The sequence below is a fragment of the Calliphora vicina genome, chromosome 2 (assembly GCF_958450345.1).
Source record: "Calliphora vicina chromosome 2, idCalVici1.1, whole genome shotgun sequence".
Taxonomy (NCBI): domain Eukaryota; kingdom Metazoa; phylum Arthropoda; class Insecta; order Diptera; family Calliphoridae; genus Calliphora; species Calliphora vicina.
In genome coordinates, this window is record NC_088781.1 from 140,117,183 (window position 1) to 140,143,299 (window position 26,117).

At 28.9% G+C, this 26,117-nt stretch overlaps 1 protein-coding gene across 1 annotated transcript in view; it reads left to right on the forward strand.

Annotated features, from left to right (window-relative positions):
• The first annotated feature begins 3,095 nt into the window (after positions 1-3,095).
• jp (junctophilin) overlaps positions 3,096-26,117 on the forward strand; it is a 39,158-nt gene continuing 16,136 nt past the window's right edge. Inside the window, exons 1-3 of the mRNA XM_065502242.1 lie at positions 3,096-3,224; positions 21,035-22,320; positions 25,636-25,850. Coding sequence (XP_065358314.1) covers positions 22,052-22,320; positions 25,636-25,850 — 484 coding nt within the window. The 5' untranslated portion in view covers positions 3,096-3,224; positions 21,035-22,051. The remainder of the gene's footprint in view (positions 3,225-21,034; positions 22,321-25,635; positions 25,851-26,117) is intronic.

Sequence of the window (26,117 nt, forward strand, 5' to 3'; positions counted from 1 at the left end):
TCTGAGTCGATTAAGCGATGTCCGTCCGTCCGTCCGTCCGTCTGGTTGGCTGGCTGGCTGGCTGGCTGGCTGTCCATGTAAACCTTGTGCGCAGAGTACAGGTCGCAATTTTGAAGATATTTTGCTCAAATTTGATACATATAATTTTTTCGGCTCAAGGACCAAGCCTATTGAAACTGGCTGAAATCGGTCCATTATTTCACCTAGCCCCCATACAAATGTCCTCCCGAAATTGGACTTTATCGGTCATAAATGTTTAATTTATATATATATCTCCACAAATTCCGGTACAAATAAGTTTTATATACACAAAATTCCTGTCACCAAATTTTGTTACGATCGGTCCATAATTAGTCATAGCTCCCATATAGACCCGCTTCCGAAAATCACTTTAATGTCCATAAATCGCTTAAAAATGTTGGTAAACACACAAAATTCAACATAGTTAACTTTAATATACACATAAATCACACGACCTAATTTCATGGTGATCGCTCCATAATTGGTCATAGCCCCCATATAAGGTTCACTTCCGAAAATCACTCAAAAATATAAATTATTGAAATTTTAAAAGAAATTTTTTTTTTGCTATTTTACTTAGTGTAGGGTATTATATGATCGGGCTTGACCGACCATACTTTCTTACTTGTTTATACTGGGTTCTGGGAAAAATAGATAGTATTAAGTGCTGAATACATTCACTGTTTTAATATGGAAGAATCATCTAATCACTACCTCATGGCGATATTTGATTGGAAAGAATTTAATTTTAATGCACTTTAAACTCTGTGATATTCGAGAGCTCACATTTCTTATATTATATGAAACATCGTCAAATATATCGACCCCTAGAGATCATTGAAATTTACTCTATTCGGTTCTTGTTATAATTTTTTGCTTCATTTATACAAATCTGCTGAGAGTAGGTTGCATATCCAAAGTCAAACTAAATTTCACCTACAAGAATCCTCAACGGCTTCTCTTAACAAAAACTTAAAGAAAAAAACAATGAATTTTGTGATATCAAAATTATGACTACGAAATGTATCTCGTAAGTTATAAAGAATCAAGTAACAAATTACAAGCCAATGTAGTAGTTTAAGCAGGGGTTCTACAGACGATAAAGTTATTCGATTAAATTGTTAGAAATCCTACATAATCGAAGAACTTCGTTCGATTATGAGTGTCCTTGGTAATCACGAGTTTGTATATGATGGATTTCATATCAAGTGAACCAACTTTTAAAATCGATGTCTTCCGATCGGGATGAAATTTGCACCAAGGTTATACCTATTGGACTAATAAATATAATAATAAAATAAATAAAATATTGCACTAATAAATTTAAAAAAAAAAATATTATTTTGTTTAACTAAAAAATATTTAAAATTTGTATTTTAAAGTATAATTTGGTGAAGGGTATATAAGATTCGGCACAGCCGAATAAAGCTCTAATTTATATAAAATAAATATTTTTTTTTATTATTAAATTATATGTTTTTGTTGAGAAAAATCGCATGATTCCGGAATTTATATAATCCCAAATCCCGGGATTTATTGATTTACATTATTTTTATTTTTTCAATATTGATCAAAATATGTAGTAAAATTTTGCATATATCTGAAATTTGACCTCGATGCGCGTCCAGAAATCGTTGCCCGATTTGGCTCAAATTTTTGGCACTTAACATTTAGGCCTAGTGTTACAAAAAAAATAAAGTTGCACTTATCGCGTCTGTTTTTTGAAAAAAGTTGCAGTTATAAAGACTCTAATGTTAAAAAATAGGCTGTTGCGCTAATCGGTCAGTTGCAATAATAGGTAGTTGCACAAATCGAGCCCGTACTGTATTTAATAAAAATGTTTGTAGAATTGTTTTTGAAAAATGTTCTTAATGAAAAATATAAATTTTGAAATTTTTTTTTAACGACATTTTTTTTTTAAATTTCTAGATATTGTTTTTCAACAAAAATCACTTTCAACTAAATTTTTTTGGAAATATTTAAAAGAAAATTCAGGTTAATTTCTAAAAAAAATCTTAATTTTTTTCTGAAAAATACAAAATACTGAACAATACAATTGGGGGATTCAAACGGTTTGCTAATATGGTGTATTGTCATAATGTCGTAAAATATTATTTTAGTTTAAACAAATTTTTGTTGTGTTTCAAACAAAAATGTTCAAAATTAATACGACTTTTTGAACTATGTTTATTGTTTTGTCATAAAATAACACTTTTTTTTAAATTTACGACATTATGACAATACGACCAAATAGCATACCGTTTGAATCCCCCAAATATTTTTTACTTGAAAATGGAGGAAAAAAATAAATTTCTCTAAACTGATACATATTTTTAGAACAAAATAGATATCAAATATACAAAGCAGGACAAATATAATAAGAAATAATTCCATTATCCATATTCCAAATTTTATTTATTGTATTAATTTATTCAAAAACTTTCAATTAACAATATTTAAAAAAAGCTATTAAATTTTGTAAAATTCCAACTTTTTGAGCAGTGCCAATATATTTCAACCAAAAACAAATTGCCGATAATAATGAATTTTTAATTTAGGCCAAAGAAGGGTATTTCAACAATCGCCTCAAACATTTAAAGCACTCTCAACTAATTTAGACCAGAAAAACAGAGAATACAAACACCTGAAAGGTGAACTAAATGCCCACCTCAAGCATTCAAACCAAAAAAAAAAAACAAAACGAAATAATTGAGAAAATGCAAAACAAACAAAACAAAAAAAAAAATAGGTAATGAAAACAATTTCAAGAAAGACCAACACGAACAAATATTAAAAGAAAACAATAACAAAAACTACAAAAAAATAAATCAAAAGCTTTTTTTAAACAAACAGATGGGATGTATAATGAAAAGCTCTTTTTGGACAGAGAGCCAGCAATGCTTCATTTATGAATTTCAGAATTCTGAATTCAATGTCTTTTGTTTTTGTTTTATTATTACGCTCTCTTATGAATTGCAAGCTAGCAAAAGGAAGGAAGTTAGACAGTCAGTGTAAAACGAACCACTTTTTCGAAATCAACTCGCGCGATATTTTATAATTATTAAACAACAATCTATAAAGAATTAAGAAATAAATATTTATTTATTATTAATAACAAGTATAACTGAATAACTGAAATAGTGGATTATTATAAAAGTGTAAAAAAGGAGAATAAGAAAATCTTAAGAAAATTTAACAAAAAGGTGCTTTAAAAAGTTTTTTAATTATTTTACACTTAAATGAAATTGTTTACAAAAGCAAAAAGAAAGTGTAAAGGCTTAATTAAAATGATTTAATAGATAGATATGTATTAAAATGATTACAATGACTTATTAAACAAACTATATGTAATAATAAAAAGGATAATAAAGGACTTTTTTTGAATATTTATTTTGAACATAAATAGTGCAGTGTATATAAAAGTAAATTCAAATTTTGATTATATTTATTCAAGTACTTGTATGTAAAATGATGTATGTATATATAGCTACATTTGTATATACAGATAGGTATATAAATGTGTTCTATAATATTATACATATTTATAGCAACACAATGGTGGGAAATTTTACTTTTTTTACATTGTTTATTTAAATAATTTCAAAACCAAACCAAACCAAAAGAAAATAAAACAAAACAATTTGTAGTATAACACTTGTGTCACTGTCTTATTCCGCTGCTGAGTGAATCATAAATTTCCTGCGAAAAATGCCCAAAATATTTTTAAATAAGAATGTACAATGGCGAGCAATCATTTTATTTTCTTTTTTTTGATGACATTATGACGAAATGTGAATGTTTTTGGTCTATTTATTAAAATGCTACTAAGTAGATAGATAATTAAATGAATATGTACGATTATATTTTGAAAATTTTGAAATGAGCAATGTTTACATTCAAATGACACTTTTACTCGTGCTTAAAGTGTCAAATAGCTACTAAAATGTTCTCAAAATCATAATTAATTTCCTTACAATTAAGATACTTTTGAAAATGAAACTTTATTTACATTTTAACCCAATTTTGCAACTTTATGAACTTAACATTCGAACCCTCCTCACTCAAACCTTTAATGAAATTATACATAGTTTAATTTGTATGTGTCTACACAGCGGGAAAAATATGCTGGAAAGAGGCCTTCTTAAAGGCCTTATTTTGCATGCCGCTTTGCAAAATCATTTCAATTTTATACGGCGTATCATTGGAAGCCACACGCAGAGAAAAAATATAGTTGGACATGGTTACTGTAACCATTTCAATATTGTTACAAGTTTTTTAACTATATTATAGTCACAGTAACCATTTACATGATTGTGGTAACCATAATATGGTTAACTTACGATTCACATGATTGTCTCAACCATATATATGGTTACAGTAAACATATACATATATGTTTGTGACAACCATTTATATGATGAAGGACTTATCATATTATGGTGCTCTCGGCTTAAGGCTTATCATCTGAGAACAACATATTATGATAAAATTATTCATCATAAATATGGTTGCCACAAACATATATTTGTTTACTGTAACCATATATATGGTTGATACAATCATGTGAATCGTAAATTAACCATATTATGGTTACCACAATCATGTAAATGGTTACTGTGACTATAATATTGTTAAAAATCTTGTAACACTATATAAATGGTGACAGTAACCATGCCCAATTATATTTTTTCTCTGCGTGCAAGGCCTTACATACTCGCTTCTGTCACAGCGCTGATATAAGATCAAATTAAGAAGGCATATTAGAAGGTCTTCCGTTTAAGGCCTGTAAGGAGACCTGCCGCGTAATGCCTCATATAAGAACTTATATAGAAAGTCCTAAAAATTAATTAGGGAAATTACTCTTCATAAGGAACTTTAAAGAATCGCTTGAATTAAGATAGCTATATTCGGCTGTGTCAGATCTTATATACCCTTCAACAAATTATTCTTTAAAACCAAGATTTTTAATATTTTAAGGTAAAGAATTTTTTCATTTCCAAATCTTTTACAAACATTTTTCTTTTTCTTTAATTTGAAAAAATATTTTTTTTTATTTATTTTTGAATTTTTTTAAAAATTTTTTTTTTAATTTGTTAGTGGAAAAATTTAATGGTAAAAATTTTTTTTTGGTGAAAAAAAATTCGGGTTAGTAAATAATTTTCTCTATTTTGACCCATTTCCGACCGGCGTTATATACGTCGTTGCAAAGGTCTTTTAAATATCTATCATTAGATATCCGATATTGACTATATTAATGATTTAGTAATACAGAGATATTTCAAAATAGGCCCTGGTTATTTCCTTATATCTCAGCCGTTTCTCGGCCGATTTTTTTCGATTTTAAATAGAAACCGATCCGGGTCTATATCGGAAATATTGATGTATGAGTCGTGTATGTAAGTTATTTGGAGGCTACGGAGAGTTGATTTCAGCATACAGACGGTCAGACGGACATGGCTTTATAGACTCCGCTATATATAACGATCCGGAAGGTGAAGTGTTAAAAACTGCCACTAGCGAACTACACAACAGAGCTGTACATGAATCATTCTTTTTTGATTTTAATTCATTATGAATTAGATAAATTTTTAATTAATTCATTGAATTGAAAAAATGAATTGAATGAAATTTGAATCAATTCAAACGAATTAGGCAGAAATGAGTTGCAATTCATTTACAATTCATTTGAATTGAATTGATTTTAAATTAATTCAATTGAATTTGAAAAAAGAATTAGCAATTCAAATGAATGAATCAAAAATGAGTTGCAATCAATCAAATTTTTTTCTAATATTTTGTATCTTTTCCTGGTTTCATGTAACGTTTTATATTGGATGTATCACCTAAAAATGCGGTATCTTTTGAACACAGTTTTTGTTTTTAATAACTTATGTGTCATTTTGAATCTGTCATTTATTCTCTGTTAGTTATTGAACATTATAGAATAAACAATAACGTTTTTTTGCTTCGAAAATGTCAAATTTTGTGCCAACAAAGAGTCACATTCGAGATGTTTTGCTTTACTTCTTTAATTTGAAAAAAAGTGGAGCTGAAGCTCAACGATTGCTTACCAAAGCTTATGATGAATGTGTTCCATCGGTATTAAAGTGCGAGAGATGGTTTGTTCGGTTCAGAAGTGGTGATTTTGATAAAGATGAATTGGAGACATTACTCCATGAAGATTGTTGTCAAACTCAATAAGAGCTTGCAAAATGATTGGAAGCTATTTCAAAACGTTGGCGCAGCAGCAATTTCAAAACGTTGGCGATCAGCAGGATTAATCCAAATGCAGGGAAATTGGATACCATACGAATTGAAGCCGAGAGACCTTGAAAGAGGATTTTGCATGTCCGAAATTGGGTGCCCCGATAGACCAGTCAATAGTGTAATGAACTATTAATCTGAGAGTTACAGGTTCGATTCCCGCCAGAGACTCTGGGAGTATCTGCAGGCAAACAAAACTCTTCGCAGTTTGTGATTGTTTTAAAAAAAAATCATTTTTGCATCGAATCATTACAATGATAAATGAATCCATTACAATAACCCGGAGCATAAGAGATCGTATATGAAGCCCAGCCAACCAACCGAATCGACACCAAAGCCAAATATCCATGGCGCTAAGGTAATTCTCTTTATTTGGTGAGAGCAAAAGGGTCTTATCTATTATGAGCAGCTGAAATATGAAGCGAACATTAACCGAAAAACGTTCAAATTTGGAAGTTTCGCCTCACCCGCCTTATAGTCCAGACCTTGCCCTGTCCAGCTACTATTTCTTTCGATCATTGTAGAACGCTCTCTCAGGGAGTCTCTTCACTTCATAACAGAGTATTTGAAATATCAATGACGCTAAGTTAATACTCTGTATTTGGTGACACCAAATATTGTTATAATGCAGTATAAACTGTTGAAATCTGACCAGACCATCACAGGGAACCTGTACCGAACGCAACTGATTCGTTTGAAGCGAGCATTGGATGAAAAACGAACGGAATATGCGGTCAGAAAGGAGGTCGAAATATTCCATAATGACAACGGTCGGCCACATGTTGCAATACCTGTTAAATAGTATTTAGAATGAAGTTGTTGGTAAAATTCGCCTAACTCGCTTTATAATCCAGACCTTACCCCGTCCGACTAATATTTGTTTCGATCGTTGCAGAACGCTCTCTCTAGGATACGCTTCACTTCATAACAGAGTATTCGAAATTGGTTTGATTCGTTCTTGGATTCTAAAGATAAGCAGTTCTTTTAGAGCGGAATCCATATGTTGCCAGAAAGAAGGGAGAGATCATAGCTAACAATGGCCAATACTGTAAATAAATTTATATTAAACAAATGTTTCAAAATAAAAGCTATAAATTCGAAAAAATCCCGCATTTTTAAGTTATACAGCCAATAATAAAGAGAGCAAAATAAATTTTTTTTATCGACAGACAACAAGTAGGAATAATTTCATAACCAATCATGTTTCAATTTTAAATAAAGGCATAGAGAAACATAGAGAAACATAGAGCGGAAACTAGAAAAAAAAACTCAAACAAAAAAATTACTCAAAATAATCACACATACGAGTGTTGTTTTTGTTTTCACATAGTTTTTTATACTAATACATTCTCACCACTTAGGTTTCTGATAACTGAGTTAAGTCTTTGGCAGCAGAGTTTCCGCTCTATGTCTATTCTCTATTAATAAAGGTTAGTTAGACTTTATTTTGTAATATAAAACTTTTCTGGAACATCTTAAGCGACAAGGCAGAATAGAATGAGTATATTTTAGAATGTATAAACATTTCTTTTAAAAGGCCTGCAAAATGAAAACCCAGCATTTTTTCCCGCTGGGTAAGGAGCAACTACATACACACTTTCATATATTAGTGATTCATAATTAAGTGTTAAATTTCTTTAGCAAAAAAAAAAAGGAAGAAATAAAAAAACATTCGAGTTTAAAACTAAACTATGATGCAATATTCTATATGGCTAATCCTTAAAGTTAAAACCAAAATATATAAACAAATGTAGGTCAAAAGACACTCCACACAACTCTCGCTCTCTCTCTACCATCTTCCTTTCAACTATTTTTTGAATACAAACATAAGTTACACCAGTACCCAGTTATGGTAGTTATGATTATAAACACTTTTCCTTTATTTTATTTCATTTAAAAAAGAAACATTCTATAAAACATGAATTAAAATGGGTTTTTTTCCTGACCAAGCATGTCTGTCTGTTCTATAGTTTTACCTTTCCCCAACATTAAGGGTGTGGTTTTCTCATCGATAATTTAACTAAATAATTAATCATTTATTGTTTGCAATTAGTTAAAAAAAAAAAAAACGAAAAAAGTTGTACGTAAATAAACATCATCATACAGCAATTTATATAAACATAATTCGATCAATTTATTTATTTCCATTCAATAATAATTTCCACACACACATATTGTGTTTGAAAAAAAAAAAAAAAAGTCTATCAAAATCTCAAACTTTTGTTAGCATGTTTGTTTAATAAATATTATAAACAATAGATGTGTGTATGTATATTTTTATAAAAAAGTTTTCCTATAATTCTAGAATTCCTTCGAATTCTTGTACTTTATAATCAAATTTTATAGATGATAAATCAAATAAAGGGCTTACAGCTAAAATGTATTAAGCTACAGGGATTTTAAAAATGATTTTAAGTGTTATATTTACTAGTTTATACCATGACTATTTCTACCTAAAGTATTTTAATTAATTTATAGTCTTCTTGACTGAGTGATTAAATGACAGATTATTCATTATTGCCCAGCCAAAACGACAGAAGGGGGTTTGACGGTAAAAATAACATATTTTTACCTTCACAACTGATTACGACTTTTTGAATCTAAACTTTATGGGTTTTAAAGGTTCGATCACATTAGTGATACTAATGATAATTAAATGTTGGATTTTGTTTTTAAAATGCACTAAGGATGAAGGAATATTATAAAAATATACAGCTGCGGTCAAAATAATAGCACCACGACATTCATATTGTTATATTAAAATATTACGTAAAAACTGTTAAATTAATTTTTGTTGTTTTTGTATTAATTTATGCTTAATTCAATAAACTTTCAAACATTAAAAATAATTTTGAAAAGTATAAGCAAATTTTAAAGAAAAACAACATAATATATAACTACCTACGAAATTCATCAGTCAAAAAAATAGCACCAAGATAGAAATCGATTAAAATAAACAAAAATTAACCAGGACAAAATTTAATTTATTAACAATTATTATGGTTTGTAACGTTCTTAACACGTTATTATTAAAAGTAAAATATTGCTGCCTTTTGTTTCGTATTTTTTGGCAAAAAAAGAGACCGACCACCATAAAGATTCTAAAATTTTTAAAATTTTGTATCGAACTTGTAAGCCAAATATATTTTTTCATTCTCCAAAATAAATTCTTAAATATTTTTGGTTTCCTTTTACCCTTTTTGTGACTTTTGGCCATCTAGTTTTAATAAAATTATGTTTGGAGATATCGCATCCTGTGCCACGACATTGACCCAAATTTATATCAATTTATCATTCCATAGATCATTCCTAGGGTCATAATTTCTTTGATTTATATCTGAGTATGATTTTATCAAGCATTTGATCATATAATATTGAATTATTTATTCCACATATTCAATATATTCTTCGAATGTTATAGTAGAAAAACCACGATCAAATTATAATTTTAAAATCTGTGTGTTTTTAAGAAAAGATGAATATATTATCTTAAATTTTAGTTGAAATTAGATTCGGAGGACATTCTATAGAAGTCGGATATCAAACAATATAATTTGTTTAATTATTTGACCAAGAAGTTTTTTGGTACTTGAATGTTGAAAAATGGTAATGTGACTTTGGAAATTTTACCTTTAATAGAGGGTGTTATATTGTTATTGATAAAACTCTACTAGGATTTAAATAATTTAAATTTTGTTCTTGTAATGGTCAGCGAATAACTCCAACACTAGTCGCCACTTTTGACCACCGTGCAGAACATAAATGCCTGATTTTCGAAACGGTGAGCCAAGAGTGTTATGTTTAAAAGCGATAAGCGGTTTCGCTTATGTTCAGAAATCATGATTTTTGAAACTAGAGCTCACATACACCACTTTTTTTGTTACTAAAAAATTTTGAAAAGAAAAATTAATTTTTTTGTTTTAAATTTTATTCAATTCGATATAAATTAATTCAAATTATAATATTATGGCGATTTTTTAAATCGAAAACATAAATATTCTATATTTTTTCGACAATTTCTTACGATGGTGCTATTATTTTGACTGCACAAAATCTGGGTATTTTTCAAAAATACCATATAATTGACTGAAAGGTTAATTTTTCTTAAAGAAAACTTTACTCATAGAGGAAATAGAGATTAATTAACGATATACTATAAATATTTAATTGAAAAATAAAAATATTTTCCATGTTGATTGCTTTAAGGTTCTGTGGTGCTATTAGTTTGACCGGCACTGCATATATTTTTATACTACGAATAAGTTATTTAGCATTTTTTATAGTAGTTGATGCTGTTGTATTTGAAATAATATTGCAATTTTAAACCATAATTTCAATTGACAATATTTGTTATTTTTGAATTCACATCATCGTACTGATAAGCGTTATCATCACATAACATCTAAAGTCGAGTCATTTCCCAATACAATTTCTAACAAAAGATATACGCACAAAGTTCTATGCCGAGCTTTGAATTAATTCATGTTCACTGAAACTTAATTCAGAATAAAAAATTTTAACAATTCATTCCATAAAACAATTCCCAAAAAAAAAAACAAATTCTTTAGCTTTATCCAAAGTTTTTATTTGAATAGAATTCATTCGTCGTTGATTCATGAATTTCTAATAGAATTTATTCATAATAGTATTAACTCAACCTTTGATTGATTAAATTTGTGTCAATTCACATCTAATCAAAATTAAATGACAATATTTTTATACCCTTCCGTTTGTAATTTCTACATTTTTCATTTGCGACCCCACAAAGTATATATATTCTGGATCGTTATAGATAGCGGAGTAGATGTAGCCATGACCGTCTGTAAAAATATTTAAAATTTTTTTATTTTCAAGTATAATTTGGTTGAGATTCGGCACAGCCGAATATACATAGCAATAACTATAACTTGAAGTTACGAAATAACCAGTGTCGTTAAAAATGGGGCCTATAAAAAGGATTAAGAATGAATTCTTAAAGGAATAAATTCAATACATTTGAACTACTAAGGAATTAAGCCTATGCATTAATTTGTAATGAATGCATTAATGCTTAAAAAGGTTAAAATAAATGCGGATTTTTTCTTAATTTTAGCTTTTATTTTGAAACATTTGTACAATATAAATTTATTCAAAATAAATAACATTTACAATCTTTCCCACCCAAAAGAACTGCTCATCTTTTGAGGCCAAGAACGAATCAAGCCAATTTCGGATGCACTGTTCTGAAGTGAAGTGTATCCCCGATAGAGCGTTCTGCATCGATTGAAACACACGTTGAACACATTCACCATAAGCTTTGGTGAGCAATCGGTATGCTTCAGTCGCAATTTTTCAAATTAAGAAATAAAGCAAAACTTCCCACATATGATGCTTTCTTTGTTGGAACAAAATTCGAAATTTTCGAAGCAAAAAAAACTTTGTTGTTTACGCTATAATGTTCAATGACTAAGTGAGAATAAATGACAGATATGTAGCCTTCAAAATGGCATCTAAATTATTAAAAACAAAAACCGCGTTCAAAAGATACACCATCTATTGCAAATCCCGCATTTTTAAGTCATACATCCAATATTTCTTTCGAACTTTTGAAAACGATTCTTCCGTCTGCCTATCAAATTTACAGCTGTATCGGTAGCGGTACCTTGACGTTAAGGTTAATATTGTTGTGACTGATCCATAAACGAACACTGATTCGTTATGACAGTGGAATTTTTATTTTAATGTTTTTGGATGCATTTTTTTAACAATTTCCGGAATTTCTTTTAATAATTGTTTACTTTTGAAATTTGTTTTGTTGTAATTTAAACAACATTTGCCCTGAACACATGCGCTCCCAACACACTCACACACACACTCAGAAACACATTTTCCAGATGTATTGATTGATGTTTACATGTGGAGGTCACTTGCCAGTCGATTGTTCAAATGGACCGACTGTCGGTCGGTCGGTATGTAGAACGCCCTAATATAAAAAATAAATTTCGAAAATTAACTTAAAATCTGAGAGATCTTAAGTTAATATCGAAAATACATATATAAAAACAACAACAACAACAAAAAGGAAAAACTATCAGCTGTTTGGCAAGAGTGAACTCGTAAACATATTGATCATTTGTAAAAAGAGAGGAACTCTGACGGACAAATCAATTTTGTGGCGTTCATTTGTAGCACACGGATGCACATACACAACACGTACATGGGGATCAATCTTAATGTATTGTATACAAAAAGAAAATTGTATTCCTGTGTGTGGTGTGTGTACTAGCGCTCAAGAGATATATTTGTGAGTGATCTTCGAAAGAAAATTTCTTTTCTTTTCGAATTTCAAATTGAACGTGTATCGTGCAGTCACTATTTGTTGTTTTCGGTGGGTAAGTTGAACGGTTTAGTTCGTCAAATAACTAGGTTTTTTTTTCGTACTGATCACGATCGGTGGGGTGGTTGTGGTAGTCGCTCGATCGCTAGCTCGCTCGGAGTTTATCATATACTTAATACAATAATATTAATAATAATAAAAATATTATTATTATTTTGTTGGTTTTGTTGTTAATTCATTTATTATTAATTTTCTTTTTTTGAAATTCTCATTTCGTTTAACAGCGTAAGGCGTGCGGTACGCAATTTAGTGGCACGGCACGGTTTGTTCGCTTGTTCGTTAGTTTTTTTTTTGTTCGTTCGTTCGTTACGTTACGTTTTTGTTCATTTCGATTCATTTTTGGTATAAGCTGCCTATTACTTTTGTGGCCATCAGTCATAAAATCTTAGCCCACATTGTTCGTCCCAGCTAGTGTGCCAGTCTACTGTTTGGAAATACATCTTCTAATGAAAATTTAAGGCATGTCTGTCGTCTACAACTACTACTCTTAAGCTCTAGCTCTGCCTAAAAAAAAAAAACTAAAAAAAATTTAAATAAATATCGATAAAATGCAACAAAAAATTCCATCCAAGTGTTTGAAAAATGTGTAGTGAAATGAATATCGAAAAAAAAATGACATACATTTTTATATAGTAGAAACATTTTGTAAAAATGTTCTTTCTTTAAATTAAATTGCATTTAAAATTTGAGTTAATACTTGATTTCTGTGAACCTAAAAATAATTTTCTTTTTCTAATTTTTTTTCTATCTTTTATTCTTGTTGTATATTATGTTGAAAATATCTAAAAATATAACGCGTGTGCTTGAATTGAATGAAAAAGAAAAAAATAAAATAGTGAATTCTAAATTGAAGAAAAAAAATACTGATCAACAATAAATAATTAACAGAAAATAAAAAAAAATAAACTAAAAGTGTTTAAAAAACTTAAGAATTTTCAAGAATCTAATCTAATGAAAGGGATTTACAGAAATTTAAAAAAAAGAATAAACCAAATAATCGATTAATTTTCCCAAAAAATGCTGCTGACGAAAATATATATGCATATACATACATATATTTATATTTTTTTTTTGCTTTTAAAAATCCCTGTTTATCTGTGACATAATTTACTTTCAAATTTTTCGAACATTAGCAAAAGAAAATTTTTACTTTTAAACACAGACCCCCAAAAACGTATCTGTATGTATCTGTTATTAGATTTGTAGCTGCTGATCATTATAGTAGTGTGGTTGTTGCTGCTCTTTCAGCTCTCGTACATATTTGAAACAATTCGAAATTTTAAAATGTTCGAAAATTTCAGTCACTGATATACAACTGATGCTGTTATCGCCAATTCGCTTTTCTTTAGGTTTTCTCATGGTTTGCTATTTTATTTTATTTTGTTTTTTTTTCTTAATTTTATTTAAATTTTCTTTTTATATTGTTTGTACAATACATTCATTCGATTCGATTACGAATAATTTGAAAATATTTTTATGTCGTTTACACAAAATTTTTATTTTCAATTTTTTTTTTTTTTTTGTTCTTTCGTTTTTGCATTTGCTAGGTTGGTTGTTTGCTACAAGTAGTATGCTGCTATATATAAAATGAATTTCTATTTATTTCAATTTCATGTTTAGGTATTTCATGTTTTAGTACTTTTACAAAATCAAAAACTAAAAGAAAAAAGTGTTGCAAAAATTCGAAACAAAAAAAAACACACTCACACAAATGAATTCATCATTTCCTCGGCTACTTGTTAGTTCGACACAATCAAATCAACTAAAATAATAATAAATATTTATCATTTGCTATATACTAAACATGCCATAGTGCTTACGAATACATTCATTCATTCATCAGTTCAAAAAAGATTTTAATAGAATTATTGAACCTACCAGGCAGCGAAGGGCATAAGCTGGTTTTATCATAATGTTGGTAACACAATATAAAAAAAATGTATTACTATTTAAACAATATATGTACATACATTCCTTTATATACATAGGCTTTTAAATAATATAAATTATCTGTGGAATATACATATGTAGGTTCTAGTCATTTTATTTTCTATACAAAGTAATATTGATCAAAAGTTTTCATGTCAATTTGTTGAACTTAATTTTTGATAAAAAAATTTTGAGTGTAAAATTTTTAGAACTAAACTTTGAGTGCCAAATTTCTACTACTTAATGCTTTTACAAAAATTTTAATGCCAAATTTTTAGAAAAAATTTTGAGTACCAAATTTTTAGTACAAATTTTTTGCACTAAATTTTTAGTACAAATTTCTTGCAATAAATTTTTAGTACAAAACGTTAAGTTCTAAATTCTAGTATGTACAAATTTTAAGTAGTTAATTTTTAGTACTAAATTTTTAGTACAAATTTAAGTACCAAATTTTTAGTATTAAATTTTTACTACAGATTTTGATACTAAATTTTGAGTACAAATTTTTAGTACAAATTTTTTGTACCAAATTTTTAGTACAAAACGTTAGTTCTAAAATTTAAGTATGTACTAAATTTCTAGTACAAATTTTTAGTACTAAATTTTGAGTATTAAATTTCTAGTACTAAATTTTAAGTACAGATTTTTATACTTAATTTTATGTTTTAAATTTTTATACTAAATTTTATGTATTAAATTTTGAGTAAAAATTTTTAGTACTATTTTTTAGTACTAAATTTTTAGCACAAAATTTTAGTACTAATTTTTTAGTACTAAATTTTTAGTACTAAATTTTTAGTAAAAATTTTTTGTACTAAATTTTTAGTACAACGTAGAACGTTAAGTTCTAAAATTTAAGTACTAAATTCTAGTATGTACAAATTTTTAGTACTAAATTTTAGTACCAAATTTTTAGTATTAAATTTTTACTACAGATTTTGATACTAATTTTTTAGCACTAAATTTTAAGTATTAAATTTTGAGTACAAATTTTGAGTAAAAATTTTTAGTACGAATTTTAGTACAAATTTTTTGTACTAAATTTTTAGTACAAAACGTTTAGTTCTAAAATTTAAGTATGTACTAAATTTCTAATACAAATTTTTAGTACTAAATTTTGAGTATTAAATTTCTAGTACATACAAAATTTTTAGTACAGATTTTTATACTAAATTTTAAGTATGTACTAAATTTTTAGTACTAAAAACTTAGTACAAAATTCTTAGTACTAAATTTTGAGTACTAATTTAGTACTAAAATTTTAGTACTAAATTTTGAGTGCCAAATTTCTGCTACTTAATTCTTTTTAAACATTTTAATGCGAAATTTTTAGTACTAAATTTTTAGAAAAAATATTTTGAAATTGAAGTACAATTTGTGGTACTAAATTATTAATGTTAAGTACCAAATAAAACTAGAAAATAATTTTAATCTAAAAACAGAGTTTAAATAATTTACCAAATTTCGAAAAAATATTAATGATTAAGAACGGATTTCAATATTAAATATTTCAGAAAAAGGTAGTTGATTTTTGAAATTTAGTGCTAAACTAAATAACATAGATTCACAGATGGTCTATTTATACCCTACACCACCATAGTAGGGAGTGTATATTGGGTTAGTGCTGATGTTTGCAACGTCCAAAAATAGTCTAACACCTTAAAGTATACCGATCGAATCAGCATAACTTTCTGAGTCCATCCATCCGTCCGTCTGGCTGGTACAAGTCACGATTTTGTAGATACTTCGATGAAATTTGGTACATACATTTGTTTTATCCCAAGGACGAAGCCTATTGAAACTGGCTGAAATTGGTCCATTATTTCACCAAATAATGGAAATTGGACTTTATCGGTCATAACTGTTTAATTTATATAGGTAACTACACAAATTTCGCTCCAAACAAGTTTTATATATACGGAAATCATGTCACGTAATTTAATGATGAGCGGTACATAACATGGCGATCATAGCTCCCATATAAAGCTGAAAATCATTTACGAAAATAAATTATTGAAATTAAAATAAAAATGTCTTTGCGCCATTAACGGATTTATTCAACTTGTTCAAATCGAATCTTGATGAAACTTAAATAAAAATTTCCTTAGATCTAAATACGATGTTAATGTCGAAATTAACAGAAATTGACATATGTATTAATAAATTTGGTGGCGAAATAAATATTTGGGGTCAGATTGAGTTAAAAAAAACAAGTAAGAGAGATATAGTCGGCTGTGTCGAATTGAATAATACTTTAAAATAAGAATTAAAAATATTTTTAAGAAAAAATTCAAATTTAAAATTTTTTTTTTTTATTAAAAAAATAAATTTTAATTTGTTAGTGAAATTGTTGACTCATTCTAGTTCCGACTAATGGCTTTTTATACGTAGCTACAAAAGTCTTTTAACCCCTTTATGCCCAAGCATACCCAAGGCACTCATCACAAAAATGCCAATAAATGCAAATATAACTGATTTTGAATTTCATGAACTCATGTAACAGTTCCTAAAAATCGCACTTAAATTATTTCAAAAAGCTTTCAAAGTTTTTGAAATGAAATTGCATTTATTGGCATTTTGCGATGAGTGCATTGAGGCATGCTTAAGCATTGAAGGGTTAAATATCGAATAAATGTACAGAAATTTATAACGATGTCATTCGATAACGAGTTAGTTTTTACACGAAATCGATCAAGCATTCGAAATTTATTTCATGATTATTTGACAGGAGTAGCAAAAACTTCTTTAAAATACATACAGCAGAATAATTTCTAATTTCTCTCTCTAGAAAATAATTTCTTTAATATTATTTATTTTACCAAAGTGATTAAAAAGACAATAATAAAAAAATAACCTCAACTAAAAAATGAATTTAATAAAATTGGCAATTTGGTTTTGTGCATTATTTTCATTATTCTATTTGATGTTTATACTGTTCTACTATCACTATCAACAATATCTCAAGTAAAATATCACAATTTGAAATTACCACGAATTGAATTGAATTGAAATGTACATATTTTGGATTATAATCGACAAAAAAGAAACAAAATGAAATAATTATTGAGCAGTAAACTGAAGTATCGGTATGTGAAATATGCGTGTGTATTAAATGTGTAAATATGCTCTTAAGATGATTTACAATAGTTGTGTCATTATTTGTTTGCATGTCTGTTGTCTTGTTATTAGACAGATTGTTTGCCTAGCACAATAATTTGCTTTGCCAAATGTAGCAGACCCAAACAACCAACCAGTCAGTCTGTCTGTCTGTCAGCCACCCAACCAAACGACCAACCGATCATCCATTCATACAACCAACCAACCAACCACCCACTCACCTACACTCACTCACTCATAACGTTGCCATCAAGCTTTTCATTTCATAAAAATACGCTTTTATTAGAACAATAACACAAAATAACAATAAGAGAAGAAAAAAAACTATTTCCTCCCTCAAAACACAACACCAACAAAAAAGGAAAATATTCACAGAGTATTAAATAGAAGCGAAACTTAAAGCAAAACCTGCTAGTCTAAAGTCAAAAATCTAATTCGTAATAATGTTTTTGAGTTAATTATTTACTTTTGCTAGCACTTCTAACACTGTTCTATGGCCAATGATGTTTTCTTCTCATTATTATGTTGTTTATATGTATTTTATAGATACATAGATAAAGAATATATTTTGATAGTTATTAAATAAAATACAAAATAATCTTAATAGAAAAATACTTATATAAAGCAACATTGATGAGTGTTAGTATATCAAATTATAGTCGTATTATACTTAATGGTTTGACCATGAAATTCATTATTCAACGACCCTTCTTATGTTTTTTTTGTCGAAATGTTTAGTGTTTCTTCAAAAATTTATATGTATAATTAATGGTTGGATTAATTATGCTAAGAATTAATTTTTAAACAAATTTTTGGTTATAAATTTGGTTTTGTATTTGGTTTAAACAACTAATAGGCACTCTTAGCCACCGGGGGCCGAACAAGATCGGTTATTAACCTATAATAATACTAATATCAATGAAGTTAATAAAAAAATTAGCAAAAAATAAAGAAAAATCACTATCAATAGAGCTGCTATATTATTATTATATATAAGGGGGATTTCACGTCAAGTGAACCAACTTTTAAAATCGATGTCTTCCGATCGGGAAGACCTATTGGATAGTAATTCATACACAATTTTTCAACAAGATCGGTCAAGAACTCTCGGAGTTAGAGGGGGTCAAAATTTGACATTTTGGCCAAACATGTGATTTTTTTCATCCATGTAACTTATTACCTATTGTTCTTAGCAAAATGTCTCCCAAATAGTTTAGATAGCTCTTTTTCAATCTTTCGAAAAAAATATTTAAAAAAAAAATAAAAAAATTTAATAATTTTTTTACGAAATCAAAAACTTTTTTGACTTTTTTTTCAAAATGGACCCTTTTTTTCTTAAAATAAAGCTTAGATATTTTCCTTGAGAATCTATTTGGTCGCTTAGTGGGATTTGAGTTCGATATCTATCAAAAATAATTTTTTATAACTCCAAACATGCAATTTTTGATTTTTTTGGCAAAATCAAAAACTTTGTTGACTTTTTTTTCAAAATGGACCCTTTTTAATTTTTTTTTTAGCTCAAACAAAAGCTTAGATATTTTCCTTTAAGACCCTTTTGGTTACTAAGTGGGATGCGAGTGGGATATCTATCAAAATAAATATTTTGTAACTCAAGGCAAACAATTTTTGACATTTTTTTTGCAAAATTTAAAATTTTTGCGCTCAAAAGAAAGCTTAGGTCCATTCCTTTATGATATTTTTGGTCGCTTAGTGGGATTCGAGACTCAAGACATACAATTTTTGAAAAAAAGTCAAAAAAGTTTTTGATTTCGGAAAAAAATTATTAAAAATTTTTTATTTTTTTTGCAGGCCAATGAAAAATATTCCCATAAAACTTGAAAATAAATTTTTAATTAGGCTTAAGTTAATTTTTATTATAATTTATTTGTAATAATTCAAAGAATATCACTGAATACTAAAATTTTAGACAATTAGCAAATTGGAATGCATTTTCTACCCTGCCAAGGGCATTCCAATTTGCAAATTGTCTAAAATTTTAGTATTCAGTGATATTCTTTGAATTATTACAAATAAATTATAATAAAAATTAACTTAAGCCTAATTAAAAATTTACTTTCAAGTTTTATATATAAAAAAGTTCGAATAATTACCAAAAATCTATAAATATTCCCATAAAACTCTTCCTATCCTACCAATTACAGTTTAGAGCTTGTAAATTTTGTTCACATTTATTGATACCTACACAGTCGAATGATTCGGTTGCACACATAGAATTTTTCAGTTCTAACAACAGAAAGTCAGTTGATAAAGAAGAATTTCAGTTGAGGCAACCAAACTTTAGTTACCCCTTCCAAAATATTGTAGCCACAACTGTAAAATTCGGTCACTAAGATAGAACCATTCGATTGGCAACAAATTCGGTTGCTATCACGAATCTGTTTTCTCTGTGTAGTAGGTATTATCTACAATATTTATGAAAAACATATTAGGGCGTAGTATTCATAGTACAAAATAAATCACTTGACTTCTTTCTGCACTAAACACGGGTTTCTCGTATTTACTTCACCATAATAGGGGTGGCAGCATTTAATTTTTTTGTTGCATTAAATGATGCATTTACCTTTACAAAACAGTAATCGCCCAATAACTCAAATTTAGATTTTTTTTTTTGTTGCTTGACTGGTTTTTGAAATAAACGATTCAATTATCCTCGTTATCGAAGGTTTAAATAAATATTTTTCAACAAAATTTTAAAATAAATTAAAGAATGAATTCGAAAGATAATGAAAATAAATCATTTCTTACATTAACACACAAATATGTTTTAAAATCCCACAACTTTGTCCATTTTATTACTTTGGTTCAACAATAGTCAGCTGGAGAAAGGGGTATGGGTATAAAATGACCTAGTTTTGTCTTAACTTAAGGAGTGTCATAAGTTTGTGAATACAACTGAAACATTTGGGGTATGTAGGACTTAGATTTAAGCAAATAAATGACAAATTCAGTTGGGATCCAATTAATAAGAGGTCTATAAGACACGTTAGTGTAATTGATGGCAGTTTTAACAAAAAATCTATTTATCTATTTTATTACTTTGTTTAAGAATTTGGAAAAAACTTAGTATTGCATTCTCAAGTCCCAAAAAATTTATTTATATGTCTGTTACGATTAAAAATATAACATATTTAATTAATTCCAACTTTTTAAACCTCCCAGAAGTTTTTTTGAACTTGTGCATTTTTACATATTTTTATAATGACGAACTATTACCTACCCCCTCCCCTTATTACTGCAAATCTCATGAATGATAGCTAATCGTAAAAATCAAAATTCTTTCTTTTTTTGTTTTATTTTGAATTCTAGTCAAAAATTTTCTTTGATGATAAATTAACAATGATTGCCGCTAGTAGCAGTTTATATTTGTAAATCTACGATAATTTTGTTTAAATGGAAGCAAAGGTTTAAGCAAAATTTTAAGTATGCCGTACAAATTCATTTTTGTAAAAATAAATTGTTCGCGTTTTAGTGAAAAATCCTTCAAACATAAATAAATAAATATTTTAACGAATAAAAAAAATAAATAAATAACTTAAATAAGCAACAACAACAAAGAAATTATAATAAATTTACTTAAAAATAAATAATTAATTAATAAATACCTAATTAAACAAAACAAAAAATTAAAACACAACAAATTAAGTTATAAGAAGATAACAACAACAACAAAAACAAGTGATTAAAACCAAAATCTAAAACAAAATTTTAAAAATATTAAACAAAGAAATTTTAAGTAAAACTTACTAAATGAATGCAAACGAAAAACGAATGACTAGAAATTATAAAGAGAACAAAAATATTAGACGAAATCAAACTCACTCATACCGCCATCAAAAAACAGCCGAAAAATACCGTACACAACAAACACATCGTCATACACCACTACAACTCACACACATACAAACCACATAGATAAATAAACAAACATAAATAGAAGAGAGAAAAGCAAAAGAAGGAAAACGAAATCAAATCAAATCCATTGATTCTCAAATGCCCGATACCAGTATTGGTCGACGACACAACAAACTACAAATCAAACAATTGTGCAAATCAATGAAAAATTGTCGAAAACACAAAAGGCTAAAGTCAACAACAATAATAAAACACATTAGCTTCAATTGTGAACGATTAACAACGACTAAATCGACTAACAATTACAACAACATTTGCCAAAAACATTAGCTTAAAGCTTCAACAGGATTAAGCAAGTCGAACAGCAACAGCAAGAAACCCATAATTATAAACGAATTTTTGATACAACCCGATTAACAACTCTATTTTAACTATAAAACGGATCCAGCATTTATCCAAATTGGATAAGTCATGCAGCAGGCCGAACAGCAACACAATGGTATGATAAGCTTAGGTGACGCAGCCGGTGGCCCAGCAAGTTCCCATGGAGCGGGCGCGGGCAAGAGGGCACAAGTTAGTGGCGGACGATTTGATTTTGAAGATGGCGGCACATATTGTGGTGGTTGGGATGAGGGTAAAGCGCATGGTCATGGTGTGTGCACCGGACCAAAACATCAGGGAGCTTTTGCTGGAGCCTGGAATTATGGCTTTGAAGTATCGGGAGCGTATATATGGCCAAGGTGAGTTACATATTTATATCAAATACATATTTAGTTATTAAATATTTTAGGTAAATTTAGGTTAGGTTTACTATTATCCTTTCAAATTAGAAACATTCATATGTATTATGATTTTGATTTTTCAAATATGTAGTACCAAAATATTGTACCTTTGAATCTATTGTAACATAGTTATCTAAAAACTTTGTTCAACAAGGATTCTAAAATTAACCAATTTTCATTTTGAGCAGATGATTGGAAACGTATTGCTAATACTTGCGGAGAATTCGTGTCAATTATTAATATAAAATGTTGTCCCCTTTAATATAAAATGTTTGATCCACAACTGATCTCTAACCCCATAACTGACTGATTTTACTCTGTAGATGATCTTGTAATTATTTATCAGAATTTAAATAATTACAAGATTACATAGTGAGGAGGGTATAATGCGTTTCTGCAGATGTTTGTAACGCCCAAAAATATTAGTCTAACACCCACCTTAAAGTATACCGATCGACTTAGAATCACTTTCTGAGTCGATTAAACGATGTCCGTCCGTCTGGTCGGCTGGCTGTCAATGTAAACCTTGTGCGCAGAGTACAGGTCGCAATTTTGAATATATTTCGATCAAATTTGGTACATATTATTTTTTCGGCCCAAGAACCAAGCCTATTGAAACTGGCTGAAATCGGTCCATTATTTCACCTAGCCCCTATACAAATTTCCAGTTGTTTTTTTCATTTTTTGGAAAAAAAAATTTTTCGATTGTTATTTAAAATTTTTTTTTTTTAAATTTTAAAAATTTATTTTATGAAAAAAAAATTCGGGTTAAAATTTTCCGATTTTGACCCATGTCTGACAGAATTATTTAAGATTTGGATCCCGAAGATATCTGGGGTCTTCAGAATCTTCGGGATTGAAATCAAATTGATTTCAAAAGACAGACGGACATGGCTTAATCGACTCCGCTATCTATAAGGATCCAGAATATATATACTTTATAGGGTCGCAAATGAAAAATGTAGAAATTACAAACGGAATGACAAACTTATATATACCCTTCTCACGAAGGTGAAGGGTGTAATAATTGCTATATATTAACCAAAGCTCAAAACATATGTTGTAGTCCTCATTTCATGAAGTTTCATTAGAAACAAATCTTTATTTTGTAATTACAATTAAATAAAGATCAATGTCGAAATATTTATTACATTTTGCAGCAAATTTTGTGACATCTTCTTTCACCTCAAAGATTGCTATAAGAAATTAAAGTAGAGCCGTTAACAAATAATTTAATTTACTTAATTTTTATGGGCTCTTAAATTTGGTCTATATTTAATCACTCATCCTTTTATTCAGAATAATTCCATTGTTCCAATTATTAGTTTATATGAATCTAAAACCATTGTTTGTATAATATAATTTCCTCCTACGAATTGGTCCTTATAGAAAAAAAATACTTTAGAGTAAACTTTTTCAAAACTCTTCTGAATAGTTTCAATCATTTTAATAACGTCAATTTAGGGCATTTGACTTTAGGACTTGCCATTGCAAGAACTTCAAGAATTTGTTAGAGAAAACTATCAATTAATAGTGTCAAACGAAACATCCCAACTTCTTCTTTCTAAATACTTTTTAAAATTTATTGCAAAATGTGGCCAAAAATTGTCATGATGGAATATTACAGTTTAATGTCTGACCGCATATTCTGGGCATTTTTCGGCCAATGTTCGCTTCAGTTGCATTCGTTTCAGGTTCCCTGTAATGCAACCTTTTGCTCCAACTTTAGCGCTATTGATATTTGGCTTTGGTGTCGATTCGGCTGGTTTGCCGGGCTTCACATACGATCCATTTTTCATCGCAAGTAATGATTCGGTGCAAACTGATTTTCTTTTATAGCGTCCAAGCATCATTTCGGACATGCAAACTCGTCTTTAAAATTATATCGGCTTCAATTCGTATGGTACCCAATTGCCCTGCAATTAAATGAATCCTGCTGCTCGCAAACATTTTGTATTTGCTGCTTGGGTAGCTCCCAATGATATTGCAAGCTCTTGTTGAGTTTTACAACAATCTCCAATTCCTGGTCTTCAAACTTTTTTTGGCTGGACTGTGAGATCTTTATCTTCTGTGTCAAAATCACCACTTCTGAACAGAACAAACCATTTCTCGTACGTTGGAACCGATGGAACACATTCACTATAAGCTTTGCTGAGCAGTCGGTGTGCTTCAGCTGCACTTTTTATACCCTTCACCTTCGTCAGAAGTTTGTCATTCCGTTAGTAATTTCCACAATATAATTTTCCGACCCTATAATGTATATATATTCAGGATCCTTATAGATAGCGGAGTCGATTAAGCCATGTCCGTTTGTCTGTCCGTCTGTCTGTCTGTTGAAATCAACTTTCCGAAGCCCCCAAATAACTTACATACACGATTCATACATCAATATTCTTCCGGCTCAGTTGCTATTTAAAATCGAGAAAATCGGTCCACAAATGGCTGAGATATAAGGAAAAAACCAGGACAACCTCGATTTTTGACCTATTTTTTACCCATATCTGGATTACTAAATCATTAATATAGACAATATGGATATCTAATGATAGACCTTTGCAACGACGTATATAAGACCATAGTTGGACCTACAATGGGTCAAAATCGGAAAAAAATTTTAACCCGAATTTTTTTTTTCTAAATATTAAAAAAATTGAAAAAATAAAATTAAAAAAAAAATTAAATTTAAACAATTTGAAAAAGAAATTTTAACAAAAAATGTAAAAAAAACAATTTTTTACCTAAAAATATTTCAAATTTTTATTTTGAAGTATAATTTGGTGAAGGGTATATAAGATTCGGCACAGCCGAATATAGCTCTCTTACTTGTTTTAAATTAAAGAAGTAAAGTAAAACTTCAGGCATATGACGCTTTGTTGGTACACAAGACTTTTTCGAAGCAAAAAAAACTTTGTTGTTTACACTATAATGTTCAATAACTAAGTGAGAATAAATGACAGATATGTACCCTTCAAAATTACATATACATAAGTTATTAAATACAAAAAACGCATTCAAAAGATACGCCATCTATTGTAAATCCCACAACCAATGAGTACTTAAATGAAGCCAGATTTGACACAGTCAAATAGGGAAACCCTTTGGATTATTTTTAATACTATTATCAATTTTATGTACTGGAAATATCCACGTCCAGTACAAAATATTTCATATTTTTCGTCCTCTTAAAATTTGCAAATACTTTCATTCACTTTAGTTTTTAAATTCCACAAATTCACCAAATTTCATTAAAATGTTTATTCTTCTTATTTGCAGTGGTTCCCACTACGAGGGTCAGTGGCAAAATGGACGACGCCATGGCCTGGGAGTAGAACAAATAGGCCGACAAGTGTATCGTGGTGAATGGTCGAAGGATGGACACAAAGGACGTTATGGTGTGCGTGAGAGTACAGTATCAACGGCACGTTACGAAGGCACCTGGAATTTGGGCTATCAGGATGGTTATGGTTGTGAAACATACGCTGATGGAGGTAAGAATAACTGATACAGAGACTGAGACTATGTTGTTTGGCTATAAATAACTAAGTGTGCACGCATTCATGAGTGACTTGTAAGTGGTATGAATGAAGAAATGAATGAACGAATGTGCAGCGCATAACAATGGCCGAAGAACACACTTGGGGTGGGTGCATTTGTTGCAGTCCTTTTTATTGTTGCATGTAAAACAAACAAAAAAAAAACAGCATAAAAGAAATCTTAACACAAAAGTGTGTACTTACGTATTTACACATTCATAC